The sequence below is a fragment of the Mus caroli genome, chromosome 12 (assembly GCF_900094665.2).
Source record: "Mus caroli chromosome 12, CAROLI_EIJ_v1.1, whole genome shotgun sequence".
NCBI classification, from domain to species: domain Eukaryota; kingdom Metazoa; phylum Chordata; class Mammalia; order Rodentia; family Muridae; genus Mus; species Mus caroli.
In genome coordinates, this window is record NC_034581.1 from 78,686,271 (window position 1) to 78,701,772 (window position 15,502).

Consider the following 15,502-nt stretch of genomic DNA (forward strand, 5'->3'; position numbering starts at 1 on the left):
CTCGAACTCAGAAATCCGCCTGCCTCTGCCTCCCGAGTGCTGGGATTAAAGGCGTGCGCCACCACGCCCGGCTTATTTACAAATTCTTAACTAGTTTGTGAGAGCTGCTGATACATAAATATCAGTTTTTCACACTTAACAAAATGGACTGGGCAGCCATTTTGAAGGAAGGGCTCCTGGGAGACTCTGTGATAAGAACCATTGCAGAGCTGGGTGTGGTGGTACACACCTTTAATCCTAAAACTTGAGGGGCAGAAGCAGATGGTTCTCCAGATCTCCACAAATTCCAGGCCTGTCCAGTCTGCACTAGTGAGTTCTAGACCAGCTAAGGTTGCATAGTAACGCCCAGTCTTAAAAACAAAAAGGAACTATTGTAGTGATTCTTACAACCAAAACCTTACTGGAAGGGCACCTGTAGGGAAGATGTCTACACATCACCTGTGGAGCTCTTAGCATCCTAGGTATTGGTTCCTGCAGTCAAGAGTAACTGTCTGGGGGCTGGAGAGATGGCTCAGCAGTTAAGAGCACTGACAGCTCTTCCAAAGGCCCTGAGTTCAATTCCCAACAACCACATGGTGGCAGTGACAGTATACTCACATACATAAAAAGAGTAACTGTCTGAAAATGACTTTCCTCATTTGCCTTTAACACGTGCCTCAAGGCTAGAGTTGTAGTTCAGAGGAATGGAGTTTTCCTAGTTCTGGGTGAGAGCCTGTGTTTAGTCACCAGCACTGTAAAATGCAAAATGAAGTGGTAAGTCCCTCGCCTTCTGTTACCCTTCGAACGTCGTCATGCTCCTCATCTTGATTATATTTGTTTGGTTTCGGTTATTTGAGACAGTTTCTCTGTGTAACTGGGCTATTCTAGACTTTATAGACCAGCTTGATCCACCTGCCTCCCTAGTGCTGGGATTAAAGGAATGTGCCACCATGCCCAGCCTAAATATTTATTTTTAAGAACCTTTTTGTATATGGATGTTTGGTTGCATGTGTGTCTGTACCACTTGTATGCTTTATACTGGAGATGCCAGAAGAGGGTGTCAGATCGCTGGAACCGGAGTTACAAATGGTTGTGAGTCACCATGTGGGTGCTGAGAATCAAATCCTGGTCCTCTAGAAAAGCAGACAGCACTTTTAATTGTTGAGCCATCTCTCCAGTTCCACAAGGCCTACCACCTGTTTGATTGAAGGTTTCATGGAGTCTAGGGTGGCTTTGAACTCAGTGTGGAGCAGAGGATGACCTTGAGGATCTCATCTTCCTGCCTTGGCCTCCTGTGTGGGATTACATGTGTACATAACTGTTTCTTTTTCACGTGGTATTGGGGTTGAGTCCAGGGCTTCTTATGCATGCTCGGCAAGCATTCTACCAACTGAGCCTCATCACCAGCCCTCAGTTTTACATTTTAAATCACAGACTTGTATCTAAAAATACACGTGCCTAACTATAACGTCCCATGGAGTGGTGCTTGTGAGCCCCTACCTCCCATGAGACGGTGTCGGCGAGCTCAATTGTGTGTAGGTTTTAGGTAGATAATCATAGCTGCTCTGAGGGGGACGATCACAGCCATGACATTCATGCCTTGCAGACAGTATGTTATCCTCATGTATGGCTCCTACGTTGCGTCTACTCTCTCTCCTTTCCCGCTCTCATCTTTAGAGTGGGTGATGCTGACATCTCAGTTGTGGCTGGGCTTTCAGCAGCCACTTCCTCTCAGCGCTTTGACCAGCTATGAGGCTATGCAGTTACTGCTGCCTACTGCAAAGAGACCGACCAAAACCGACAGCAGCATGATGGGCAGAAATATTATTTAGAAGGCAGTCTGACAGGCACATCTTGTCTACTTAGCAGAGCAAATGCAGTAGCCTCCCCATTACAGCTGTGGCCTCACTGGCCACAGGCTTCAGATCAGGTTTATAGTTCCAGATGTAAATTCCTTCTTTCAGAACTGGACCTCACATCCACTCAGAAAGTGGCCAGTTACCTGTGACACGCTTGCTACTGTGTACCACCACACACATTTTGCCTAGAGGATTGGTGTTGTTGCAGACAGGGTCCACAGCTAAGGAAAGTACTGATGACGTTCTTCCCCCAGCGGTTTGAATGGCACGAAGTCCTCACAGGGAGAGGGAGCTTCTAGCTCAGTTAGCGCTGATTTCTCTGTGGCTTGCCACTTGAGCAGGCCCTAGGATCTCACCATCTAGTTCCCGTGAGCAACCAGCATCCATGGCAGTTGCCTTTATTGTTGGGGGTCTGTTTCCAACAACGTGAAGGGACGTAGCCCACCCCAGGCTGGGATTTTAGTTTCATACTGTATGGGTTCTGGGAGCAGCTTAGTTACCTACTTAGTATCTCTGCTCAAATGAGTTGGGTTCATTTTTTTTTTTTAAGATTTATTTATTATATGTATGTATGTGGAGAGCCGTGAGCAATCGCCATTTCAAGATGGCTCCGGCTTCCGCTGTGCCTAACTGGTAAACAAGCAATGTGCGCAGGTGCAAGAGTGAATTCGTGCCAAGTCACTGCCCATCCCGGGGTGTAGCAATGAGGCGATGGGCGAGCAACAAATCAGGTGCTGACACGCCACGCTAAAGTATATATAAGTAGCACTATTTTCCGGGGTTCGGGGTCTTCCTCCTGATGAAGCAATAAAGCTTGCTGCAGAAGAATCCGGTTGTCCGAGTGTGTTCTTGTTGGCGAGGCACTAGCTCGAGACATATGTACACTGTAGCTGTCTTCAGACACACAAGAAGAGGGCATTAGATCCCATTAGAGATGGTTGTGACTTACCATGTGGTTGCTGGGAATTGAACTCAGGACCTCTGGAAGAGCAAGACAGTGCTCTTAACCGCTGAGCCATCTCTCCAGCCCATTAGTTGGGATTTTAGATCTGTTTGCTTTGCAATTGCAGAGATTTAAAAACCTTATGACTTTGCCCTGTATTTTCCTAGTACACATTTTTTTCTCTACTGGTATATACATGGAAATTCACAAAAAATTGTTTATGTAAGAACTGTTAAAGTTGGTTTTGTTAATGTGAAGAGAATATTTATTGCTTTTTCTTTTTATGTGTGGGTTTACACAGACTGGGTAGTTTAATCAGCAGGGACACACTTCCTATTCTAAAGGTTAAAAACCCAAGACTGAGGTTCTGGAACATTCTGTTTCTGGCAAGGTCTCTTCCAGCTTGCAGGAAAAGGCCTTGTCGTGTTAGCAAATACTTTTCAGGCAGTGAGGGATAGTGCATCTGTTCCTTCCTCTAATGGCATGCATGTATTAGGTTCCGGCTTTATGACCTTATTTAACCTTGAAGACCACCTAAAAGTCTTGATCTATTATACTTAGGGGATATAGAAATTTAACATGAAGGTCGTTGGGGAATAAAACATTAATTTCAGTGTTGTTTAAAATCTATGTCTTTTATTTTAGGTAGACCCACAACTTGTAGATGGACACCTTTCGTATTTTCTTGGGGCTATAGGTATGCCTGGCTTGACTTCCTTGATTGGGGTACAGGAGAAAGGTCACATATCTGCTGGATCTAATCAGACAATGGTTGTCAGCGGAGCAGCAGGCGCCTGTGGATCTTTGGCTGGGCAGGTAAAGTTTCCAAAAGTTACCTAACTTTCCTAAAACAGAAGACACAATACATGTATATAATCTAAACACATAATTATGTGCATATAATTTAAAATATAAAACTACGGGCCGGTGACATGGCTCATTTGCTAGAGTGCTTGCCTAGCATGTATGAAGCTCGGAGTTTGATCCTTAACCCCACATAAAGTGGTGTGGTGATGCACACCGATAATCTCAGCACATCGGGAACGGAGGCAGGAAGATCAGAAGTTCAGAAGTTCAGTGTTATCCTCTGCTACTTACTGAGTTCAAGCCCAGCTTGGACTACATAAAATGTTTTCATGAAAAGTAATTAATATATTCTAGGAGTTGGCCAGCAAATAACCTTATACCCATGCACATGCAAGCAACACTAATTCAATGTAATGGGTTTTTAAAAAACAAACAAATGTAGGAGCGGGATGCGTTAAGATGAAGAAGGAATTCCAGAAGGAATGGGAGGGGGATAAGAAATGGGAATGTGGCTGACTGTAATGTCTATAATGTAATGTATATCACATAGGATAGACATATGTGAAAGAAAAATTATTTCAATTAAAAAAGATTTGTTGTTTTTGTGATGTGTATGAGTGAGTGCCTGCAAGTATGTTTGTGTTTTAGATCCCTTGGAACTAGAGTTACAAGTGGTTGTGAGCCTCCTGATATTGGTGTTTGGAACAGAACTCAGTAAGAGCAGTAAGTGCTCTTAACCACTGAGCCATCTCTCCAGCCCTCTTATTTCAAATTTTTAAGATCATATGTCATTACTTTACACATTGTGGGCAGAAAAGGTGTTATTACCTATTTAGATTTTGTTGACAACAATATAGAAAATACAGGGGTTTGTGTCTCTCTGTTAAATAAAATGATGTGGCAAATGTTAAAGTAGTTCTGTTATCCATGTAGGGATAAAAGTCATAGCAATCTGTCTGTAATTGAATTAAAGACAAACAGGCAGGGTTGGAGAGGTGGCTCCGTGGTTAAGAGCATTTGCCATTCTTGCAGAGAACCAAGGTCTAGGTCTCAGCCCCATTGAGTGCCTTAGGACTCTATAACTCCAGGTCAGGGGACCTGCTGCTGCCTTCTTGCTTCTCAGGCACCAAACGTGTACATCATACATACATACATACATACATACATACATACATACATACATACACACATACAGCCAAACACACAAATACATCTTTACAAACAATGACAGATTGTCTTAGTTGGGCAGTAAAGAGACACCATGACCATGGCAATGCTTATCAAGGAAAACATTTAATTGGGGCAGGCTTACAGTTGAGAGGGTCACTCCATTATTGTCTGGCAAGAAACATGGCTGCTGCAGGCAGACATGGTGCTGGAGAAGGAGCTGAGAGTTCTACATCTTGATCAACAGGCAGCAGAGGGAGACTTAGCCAGGATAGGTGTAGCTTAAGCATATAAAACCTCAAAGCCTACCCCCATGGTGACATACTTCCTCCAACACCTAATAGTGCCACTCCCTATAAGCCTATGGGGGCTAATTATAATCAAACTACCACAGGGGTCTTGCTTGGGTTGTAGTTCAGTAGTGAGAGCCCTTGTTAAGCATGGATGAGGCTCTACGTTGCCCGCACCAAACAACATAAAATCAAACTCATATTTTTTAAAAAAAAATCTTAATTCTTCTTCAAGAAGGTTGTTTGTTTGTTTATATTTTGAGGCACAGTCACTTGTCTGCCTGGCTAGCCCTGAATTCCTGTTCCTCCTCCCTCACCCTCTCATAACATGCTGAGATTACAATAGTGCCATGTATTGATTTGTAGGCATGCAGTAAATGTTCTGAAAGACTGTACAAAGTGCAGTGTTTTATAAATAGTAGCTATATTAGTTGTCTTTGCTGTGATAAAGTGTGACAGAGGTGACCCAAGCAAGGAGGGTTGTACTTGGTACACAGGTCCAGGGTGTGGTTTCTTCTGGCACGGAAGTCAGGATCATAGGTGCCCAAGGCAGATTGTCCAATTGCATCAGCACTCAAGAAACAGAAAGCAAGGGATGCTTGTACTCAGCTCGCTTTCTTCTGTGTGTTCAGTGTGGGACCCCGGGCCATGGGATGGTACCACCCACATTTGTGGTGGGTCTTCCCTTTTCAGTTAACCTAATGTAGATAAGTCATTACAGATATGCCCAGAGGTTTGCTAGATGGTGATGCTAGAGCTTGTCAAGTGGACAGTCAAGATGAGCCACCATAGCAGCTGTGGGGGCTTGAATGAGAATGTCCCATAACCTCTGCTATTGAACACTTGTTGCCCAGTTGGTGCTGCTGTTTGGGGAGATGGTGCAGCCTTGCTGGGGGAAGCATGTCACGGGGACAGGCTTTGAGAGTTCATAGCCTCATCCTACAGTTGCTTTCCTCTTCCTGCTTGTGGCTGAAGGTATGATTTCTACTTCCTGCTCCTGCCACCAGCACCATGATGGACTCTTGTTCATCTGAAACCATAATCTCTCTTCCTTAGGCTGCTTTTGCTTCTGGTGTTTTATCATAGCAACAGAAAGTAACAGACACAGTAGCCTTTATAGTATGGGAAATAGAATACTATATTTTAGCTGTAATTTGTGTTCTTCACTGCCCTGAAAATTATTGAATTTTAAGAGTGATACTTTGGGTCTCATTACTTATATTAAGGTTGAATTTTAAACTACATTTTATTGTTTAGTTTTTTAAAGGATCACATTATCTGTCCTCAGTCTTTGTTTTTTTGTTTTGTTTATTTTGGGGTACATGTTCTCTTGGCTGTCCTAGAACTCACTATGTAGAACAGGCTGGCTTTGAACTCATAGAGATACTCTTGTCTTGTGCTAGGATCAGAGGTGTGGATAGTAATGCTTTAAATTTTTTGTTAAACAATCAGTGGTGGTGCACACCTTTAATCTCAGCACTTGTGAGGCAAAGGCAGGCAAGCAGAGGTAGTAGATCTCTGCATTCAAGGCCAGCCTGGGCTATACAGACAACCCAGTCTCAAAGAAAAAAAAAAAACATTTATTATTTTTTTAAGTTAAAAGCACTGTCATCAAATCTAAATTGTGACAAATACTGTCTAAGTGTTAATATTGCTATGATGAAACATTATGACCAAAATAAAGCTAAGAGTCTATTCTGCTTCTACTTCCAAGTAACAGTCCATCACTGATGGAAGTCAGGGCAGGAACTTAAATGGTACAAACCCAGAGATAAGACCTGATGCAGAGAAGGAGGAGTACTATTCTATTGTACTGGCTTTTTACTAGGATCATCAGCCCAGGGGTGGTACCAATCACAATAGGCTGGGCCCTCCCACTTCAAACACTAATTAAGAAAATACACTACACTTAAATTTTATGGAGGCATTTTTTTTCAATTGAAGTTCCCTCCTCTCAGAAGTTGTGTCAAGCTGACATAAAAATTATCCAGGATAAATACTCTCTTCTACTTGCAATAATATCTTGTATACTTGACATTTTTATGTCTCTGTGAATATAAAGTCGTTTAATTTTCAAAAACTTCCTCCCCAGATTGGCCACCTGCTTGGCTGTTCCAGAGTGGTGGGAATTTGTGGAACGCAGGAAAAATGTCTCTTTTTGACCTCAGAGCTGGGGTTTGATGCTGCAGTTAATTACAAAACAGGGAATGTGGCAGAGCAGCTGCGAGAAGCGTGCCCGGGCGGAGTGGACGTCTACTTTGACAATGTTGGAGGTGACATCAGCAACGCGGTGATAAGTCAGGTTGTCTGCTGATTCGTCTCTGTTACAGATCTCTACTATGTTACAGATTACTTAATATAAAATAATAGTTATTTATTGTGATCTACTTTTGTTTGATATAGAGGGGGAGCTATAAAATTACAAGGCTCATTTTGAAAGATTGCATTATCATTATTGTATTTAAGTTATACAAAAGATTTTATTGATACTTTCATTTGATTGCACATTTGTATTCTGAATTTCAGTTCCTGCCTAGCAATATAGTATTTTTACCTCCAATTTACTGTTGTGAAAAATTAAGAGGTGCAGTTTTGAATGGTGAGACCCTGATCACCATCTATCAATCACCTCATAGCCATAACCCTGAGTTGAGTAGGGAGATTGTTTTCATAGATTATAAGTGTTATATATTTTTTATTGATAGTGTAGTAAAATATCAACAGTTGATAATAAGAATTTACTATATGTAAAATTACCTGCAGTTGAGATTAAATTATTTAAATCTAAAGAACTATATTACTGGGCCAGAGAATGGTTCAGGTTGAGAGTATGTACTGCTTTTGCAGAGGACCTAAGCTTGATTCCCAGCTTCTATGTCATCTATGTCAGTCAGGCAGCTCAAACCCCTGTAAGTCAAGCTCCAAGGAGGACTGACACTTCTGGCCTCCTCAGGCACTTGCCCTTATATGCATGTATCTGTTGTGGGGTGTCCAGCAGAGAAGACTACTGGGACATTGGTTTAAGTCAATAGAAAGTCTTTTATTAGCTGGCTACCAACTACATAACATGTTTAGGATCCTAGTGTAGCTCTGAACCTTTCTCAGGGTGAGCTTTTAAGCATAAAAACCATATCCTAAATTGGTATAGTTCAGTTAACAAGACCAGTTAGTCAGAAGGAAAGCTAAGAAGCCAAAAGCAGGATTGTGGACTTTGATGGATTAGGTCTTTGTTTTCATTTTTGGCAGGTGGTGCTGTCAAAGTGCTGAGTTTTACAGCCTGAATGGTACTTCCATCATGGAGTCAGTTGTGCTGAGGTCTGGGGCCCTGTTATAGTTCCAACACACAGACCCATATATATACACATAATTAAAAATAGTAAAGCTTTTAAAAAAGAAATATATGACTACTAATAAGAGTAGCAAGGTCAGTGTCAGTGACAACTAATATAACTAGCTGTTCTTGTTAACATTTCAGTGCACATAGGACTTCAGCGCTAGGGCTGATGCATATGGTGAACAGAAAATTCATGCAGGTACAACAAATAAATTAAAAATTTTAAATACTTCTAAGTAGGTAAATCTTCAAAACAAATGCAATTAGTTGGCAACGTCGTGTGATGGTTAAGTAGGCTTTCATTGATTAGTCATAAATCCATCAATTGGAAAGGTGCCCAGGGTCTAATCATCAGCGTTTCTCTCCACAGATGAATGAGAACAGCCACATCGTTCTGTGTGGTCAGATTTCTCAGTACAATAAAGATGTGCCCTACCCTCCTCCACTGCCCCCTGCGGTAGAAGCCATCCGGAAGGAAAGAAACATCACAAGGTGTGTCCTTCACCTCTGTCCTCACTGCTACCTTCACAGGGGCTGGGCTGGGGAGATAAGTACATGGGTGTGAAATGTACTCAGTTACAGGTTTTTTCTTATTAAATAAAACTGAAAAGTATCTATTTAAGGAAGCTCAGTATTTAAATTTTGGTTCATCACTTATCCTCAGACAACTAACACTTCTGGTATGAAATCCTGTGAGGACAGGGAGAGAACGCTATCCACAAAGGAAAAATCTCGGTGCTGTTGTCAAATAGCTTGTAGAGATAAGCAGAGATAAACAGGCAAAGTTAGTGTCCTTCCTTCCACCTTACCGACACCTACAACTGTGTCTGACCAGACTCAGCATGGTCAAATGCCCCCTTAAAGACTAACAAGATACTACCATTCGGGTTCTCACTCTTGAAAGTTCTCTAATTCTTTTATTTCCTACTTGCAGAGAGAGATTTACGGTAGTAAATTATAAAGATAAATTTGAGCCTGGAATTCTACAGCTGAGTCAGTGGTTTAAAGAAGGAAAGCTAAAGGTAAAACTTTTGCTCTTGGAACCAGGTATTGCGTACCTCAAGCTGGTCTTGAACTTGGCACGAAGTGACCTTAGCCTACTACCTCTTCCTCACTAGTGTGAGGATTGTAGTCATGCTCTACCCAGGACTAACCAAGAACTCTACCAACTGAGCCACATCCCCAGCCTGAACTTCTATTTATTAACTATAAATGTATATATTTTTCTGACATTTGGCATGCTTTTATTTTACTATGAAGAATTCCTAGAAAAGATGGGCTAGAGAAATGGCTCAGTGGTTTAGAGCACACAGTACTCTTACAGAGGACGGACCCAACACTGTTCTCCAGCAGGATTGTCAGGCTCACAGTGGCTGTGACTGCAGCTCCAGGGCTCTGTGACCCTCTCTGCAACCCCTAAGCAGCCGCACTCTCATGCACATACTCACAGGCACACACTTCAGAAAGTCAACCTCTGAGTAAATTCCCTCCCAGTGACTGTGATCTGATTGCGGAGCCCTTTTATCGCCTTTTGCAGTTTTTATTGAGCTCAGGCCCGCAGATGGCAGACACCGCTGTGGCTGAGAGCACTCGCAGCTTTTGCAGAGGACCTGGATTTGGTTCCCACACCCACATGCTACCCGCTGTCTCTAACTAACTCAGTGCCAGGGAATCCAGTGACCTCTCTTGGCCCTACAGGGACAAAGTGGTGCACAAATATACACACATAAATATATGTAGGCAAAACACTCATAACATAAAATAAAAATAAAATCTTTGAAACAGTTTTTGTTTTGTGTTGAGACAGGATTTCTCAGTGTAACCAGCCCTGGCTGTCCAGGATCCACTTTGTAGAACAAGCTGGCCTGGAAATTCGTCCTGCCTCTGCCTCTGCCTCTGCTCTGCACCCCTGTGCCCCCCGCGCCCCCGTACCCCTGCACCCTGCCTCTCTGCCTCTCTGCCTCTGCTGGGATTAAAGGCTCACACCACCACACCGGGCTCGTTTAAACAATTAAGCTTTATTTTCCATAGGTTATTCACAAAATCAATAGCAGTTTCTCCTGAAATCTAAATTTGTAGTGTTTATTAATTTAAAAAATATTTATGAATTGTACTTAGAAATTCTGAATTTTTAAATTAATTCAATTTTACGTGTATAGATGCTTTGTCTACAGGAATGTATGTGTATCACTTGCTTGCCCTGGTTCTCACAGAGGCTAGAAGTAGGTGTCAGATTCCCCAGGAACTGGAGTTACAGACAATTGTGAGATGTCATCTGGGTAACTGGGAATTGAACCTGGGTCCTCTGGGAGAGCAGCAGTCTTAACTGCTGAGCCGTCTCTCCAGCCCCAGAAACTGTGCTTTCTTAAAAGTCATATAGGCACATATCAGAACTGTCTTTGGCTAATCTTTTTTTTTAATGGAAATGTGTTAAATTTTATATAACTAGAATGAGTCATTACTGCATTTTAGAAAGTACAGTATATCTGTAAGCTCACTAATGTGTTAATTATTTTGGTTTCATACAACCTATTTCCTTATGATTTCTATAGAGTTCAGTAAATATACTTTTAATATTTTTTCTTTGTGGTTATTCCCACATCTCTTTTAGTTGTTGGGCAAAATTAGAAATTATTAATCTGGGGGCTGGTGAGATGGCTCAGTGGTTAAGAGCACTGACTGCTCTTCCGAAGGTCCTGAGTTCAATTCCTAGCAACCACATGGTGGCTCACAACCATCTGTAATGAGATCCAATGCCCTCTTCTGGTGTGTCTGAAGACTGCTACAGGGTACTCACATTAAATACATACATACATACATCTTTTTTTTTTTTTTTTTTTAAAGTGAAACTCCACTAGGAATAGAGGTGGAGTACACCTTTAAAAAAAAGAAATTATTAATCTGTGATAAGATGTCCTTGAAACTTGAGAATGATTATATATGTGTATACTTAGATAATGTTTTCCAAGAGGGTCTTTATGGACTGGGGGTGTAACTTGGTAGGGTACATGCTTAGCATGCATGAAGCAGAAAGTAAAACTGGTACAGTGGCACAGGCCTGTCATGCGAGCACTTGGGAGGTGAGGGCAGGAGAGGATCATAGTTCAAGGTCCTTCTCTGCTACAAAACCTGGGTGTACAGTTTGTTTAACGTAGGCTGGAGAGGGGCTGGGGTGGGATGGGACTGTAAAATTGCTCAGGAAGTATGGACACTCACTGCTAAGTAGAAGAACTGAGTTTGATCCCCAGAACCCATGTGACAGAAAGAACGCAGCTGAGCCTGTAGCGCAGGTCTTTAAACTTCACCTGGGAGGCCAGCCTGCTCTATGGAGAGAAAGAAAAAGGATCTGCAAGTTGCATGCTCTGAATGACACGTGTGCACCCACCCACAAAACAAATGAATGGAAAAAACAAAAAGTTTTTTAGAAAGATTAGACAATGGGAATACAGGATATTACTGTTCTAAACAGTATTGTTTAATTTTATGGAAACCATTAGCCCTAAATCTAGCTATTGTGATTTACAGATCAAGGAGACCGTGGCAAACGGCTTGGAAAACATGGGAGGTAAGATGAATAAAGATTGATTTCATATATGTGTTCAACACATGGAGTGGGTTTTCTTTTAACACTACCTTTCAGGTGTTTTTCTTTTGTTCTAGAGAATGGGCCTATGGCCTTGTGCACATTGAGCACACATTTCCCCACTGTGCTAACCCCGAGCCACTCTTCTCCCCCTTTTTAGAAGCACAGGGGATCAGTGTCAGCGGAAACACTGTGCTTTTGTATATGCAGCGAGGGGGGATGGGACCTGCCTGGGCCTTGGGGATGTATCTTCTTCCCCCACCATCTCTCTCTCTCTCTCTCTCTCTCTCTCTCTCTCTCTCTCTCTCTCGTTGGTATTAAACTTAATTGGCAGCTGAAGCTGGGTTGACCTTAAATTCCTGATCCTTCTGCTTTCACCCTGAAAGTGCTGGAATTACAGGCATTTGCCACCACACCCATCTTATTTTCTTGTTATAACTTATGGCTGGGGCTGAGGATGCAGGCTGGTTGGTAGAGTGCTTGTGTGCCAAGAATGAAGCACAAATGGATCACCCATAGTAGCAACCACTGTAACCCCAGGCACACGGCCAACCGAGGTCATTCTCAGCTATGTGAGACTGTCTTCAAAATAAAACAAACAAAATGGAATTATCTCTTCCCATAAACAGTCCTAGATATGCAGGCTTTCTAAATGACTGCAATCCAATACCGTTAGAGTTGACTTTAGTGATATTTCCTATGTGTATGAGTTACGTTTTATCATCGTGAGAAAATGCCCAAAATAAAATGTTAGGGAATTGTTTTGCTCATGATTTTAGAGGGTTCAGTTCATGGTCACGTGGCCCATGCACTTGGGTGGGGCAGATCGTCATGGGAGTACATGTGGGCACTTTTTCCATCATGGTGGACAGGAAACTGAGAAGAGAGAAAGGAAGGGCTCAACTCTAGTGACCTACTCTCTCCAGCTAAGTCCCACTTCCTAAAGCTCCCAGAACCCCCTAAAGAGTACGGCTGAGGAGCAAGCCGCAAGCACAGCAAGCCTGACACGCTGTATTCAACCACATCAGGAGGCAGTCTTCATAGTCCAAGTAGAACGTCATATGTTTTATGTGTATTGCTTTGGCTTCTCAGCTTAAAGACATAAGCACTATGAAAGCTTTATAGGCTTTAGGTAACTTCTCAGATTAAATTTCTCAGATATAAGATTAATAAGATTTCTAAATTCCATTTTTGTTTTCTTTTTTGCCTAACATAGACATTCTCTTGTTCATTTCAAATGAAAAGGCTTAAAACAAACTGATATTTTCCTTTTTTTTTTTTTGATATTTTCCTTTTTTGAAAAAAAATTAATATATTCCAAACTGAGATTTTGTATTTCAACATAAATTTTACTCATTTGGCTTAACAAGTATATGCTGTATTTACTCATAAAGCTTGTTAAGTTTCTAACATTTTGAATTATTTAAAATTGTTTTTGCTGACATTTTGGCCCCATATTTATTTGCCTTTACTCAGAGTCTGTACTGTTATATGGATACAGGTTAGACATTTCCCCTTTAAACAGCAGTGGGGTTTTTGTTATTTTTCAGTCTTTTGGAGGCTAGGTTTCTTTCAGTCAAAGCTAGGATGATCCTGAACTCTTTACCTTCCTGCCCCAGGAACTACAGGTAAGAATAACAATCCGTGTATGCAGTGCTGGGTTAACTGAGAGCTGCTCCTATGCTAGGCCGGTGGCGCATTACTGCCTGAGCTGTGTCCTCAGCGCAGCCACAGCTTTTCAGGTGTTGATTGGATTGCTTTGTATCTTACCTGTACCTTTTGTCTGTGCTTGTTTGAAGCAGGCTCTCCTTTCCCTCTCCTCTTCCTTTTCTCACATTTCAAAATGCATTAATTCTTTCTTCAGGCCAGCCTGGGGCAGGTCCCCACATCCAAGCTCACTGTTCAATGGAACTTTCCCTAGGTTTCTAAAATATAGACTGTATCTGAGGGAGGCAGTGTGCTCTCTCTCCTGCCCAATTCTTTCTGGTTGTTTTAGAGTCTTGTTCTATAGCCCAGACTGGCCTTAACTCGTGATCCTCTAGCTTAACTCCAGAACGCTGGTTTTACATGCATATACCATGAGAGTTTTCTTCTGTATGTAGTATTAAACAAAACAAATCAAAGCCACAAACCATAGAGAAGCTGGGTGATGGTGTTGCATGCCTTTAATTCCAGCACAGGAGGCAGAAACAGGTGGATCTATCTATAGATCCAGCCTGGTCTACACCATATGCATGCATGGTGCTCATTAAATTCAGAAGACAGTGTTGGATCCTCTAGAGCTGCTGCCAGGAATAGGAATGGTTGTAAGCTATCATGTGAGTGCTGAGAACTGAACCCATGTCCTCTGCAAGAGTAACAAGCACTCTCAAACACTAAGCCATCTCTCCAGCTCCACATAAAAATACCTCCCACATCCCCCAACAGGCTTTCACTGGTTAGTGTGGGCTGTCCTGGAACTCACTCTGTAGACCAGGCTGGCCTCAAACTCATAGGAGTGCTGGGATTAAAGGCATGCACCACTACCACCCAGCCACAAAACAAACAAACAAACAACCTTAAAAGTAAAATCACAGAAGAAATTATTCAAACTAATTTTATATGTTAGACTTCTAACAGACATATAGTAACATTTCTCTTTTCAGACAACAAGTTTTGTTTTTCTTTCAGTTGCATTCCAGTCCATGATGACAGGGGGCAACGTAGGGAAACAGATCGTCTGCATTTCAGAAGATTCTTCTCTGTAGTCTTGGTGTGTCTTCATCAAGGAAGCCCTCCATTTTTCACTTCCCACAAAGATTCTTAAGATACATTTAAAAAATAATCTTTTTGTATAGATAGTTCTCGATTCTAGTGTGATAATATTTTCTTTGTTGTATAACCACTTTATCTTCAATATCATATTCACTATACATTTAACATGTGATTGCTTGCCATAATACAGGGGTTCTCAAGCTGTGGGTCATGACCCCTCCAGAGGAGTTACATATCAGATATCTTGCATAACAGATATTTACATTATTATTCATAACATCAAAATTACAGTTATAAGGTAACAACCAAATAATTTTATGGTTGGGGGGTCACCACAAGAGACAGTATTAAAGGGTGGGTGTGTTAGGAAGGTTGAGAACCAATGCCACACTAGATTGAAGTTCATATTATTTGTTTTTCTGTCTTTTTTACTTTATTTTTGAGGCAAGATCTCTATATGACGTCCACACTGGCCTCCAACTTGTGATCCTGGGGCTCTGTTTCCTAAGTCCTGGAATTGTAGGCATGTACCACTATGCCTGATTATTTTTCTTATAATAACTAATAATATTGTTTTGGAGATGGGTCTGTTAGTTTAGCTCAGGCTGGACTGACTCCTCAGGTCTCCCACTGCTGAGCCTGCTGGGATGCCAGGCAGCTGTCACTCACTAATATGTGGCTAATTTTGTTTATAAAAATTAATATTACATATATTTGTATCAAATATTAAAAAAAACCTGGGTGGTTTTTAACCCCAACTATTAGTGGATCATATATATATATACA

General features: G+C 41.7%; 1 protein-coding gene across 7 annotated transcripts in view; it reads left to right on the forward strand.

Annotated features, from left to right (window-relative positions):
- Nucleotides 1–14,984, forward strand: part of Ptgr2 (prostaglandin reductase 2) — a 28,236-nt gene extending 13,252 nt beyond the window's left edge. For 6 of the 7 annotated variants that reach the window (XM_021179018.2, XM_021179019.2, XM_021179016.2 and 3 more), the window contains 6 exons: nucleotides 3,427–3,597; nucleotides 7,138–7,347; nucleotides 8,750–8,871; nucleotides 9,314–9,401; nucleotides 11,905–11,944; nucleotides 14,633–14,984. In XM_021179018.2, the coding sequence (XP_021034677.1) occupies nucleotides 3,427–3,597; nucleotides 7,138–7,347; nucleotides 8,750–8,871; nucleotides 9,314–9,401; nucleotides 11,905–11,944; nucleotides 14,633–14,709 (708 nt within the window). In that variant the 3' untranslated portion in view covers nucleotides 14,710–14,984. The remainder of the gene's footprint in view (nucleotides 1–3,426; nucleotides 3,598–7,137; nucleotides 7,348–8,749; nucleotides 8,872–9,313; nucleotides 9,402–11,904; nucleotides 11,945–14,632) is intronic. The other variant, XM_021179022.2, reaches the window with a different exon arrangement.
- The last annotated feature ends 518 nt before the right edge of the window (nucleotides 14,985–15,502 follow it).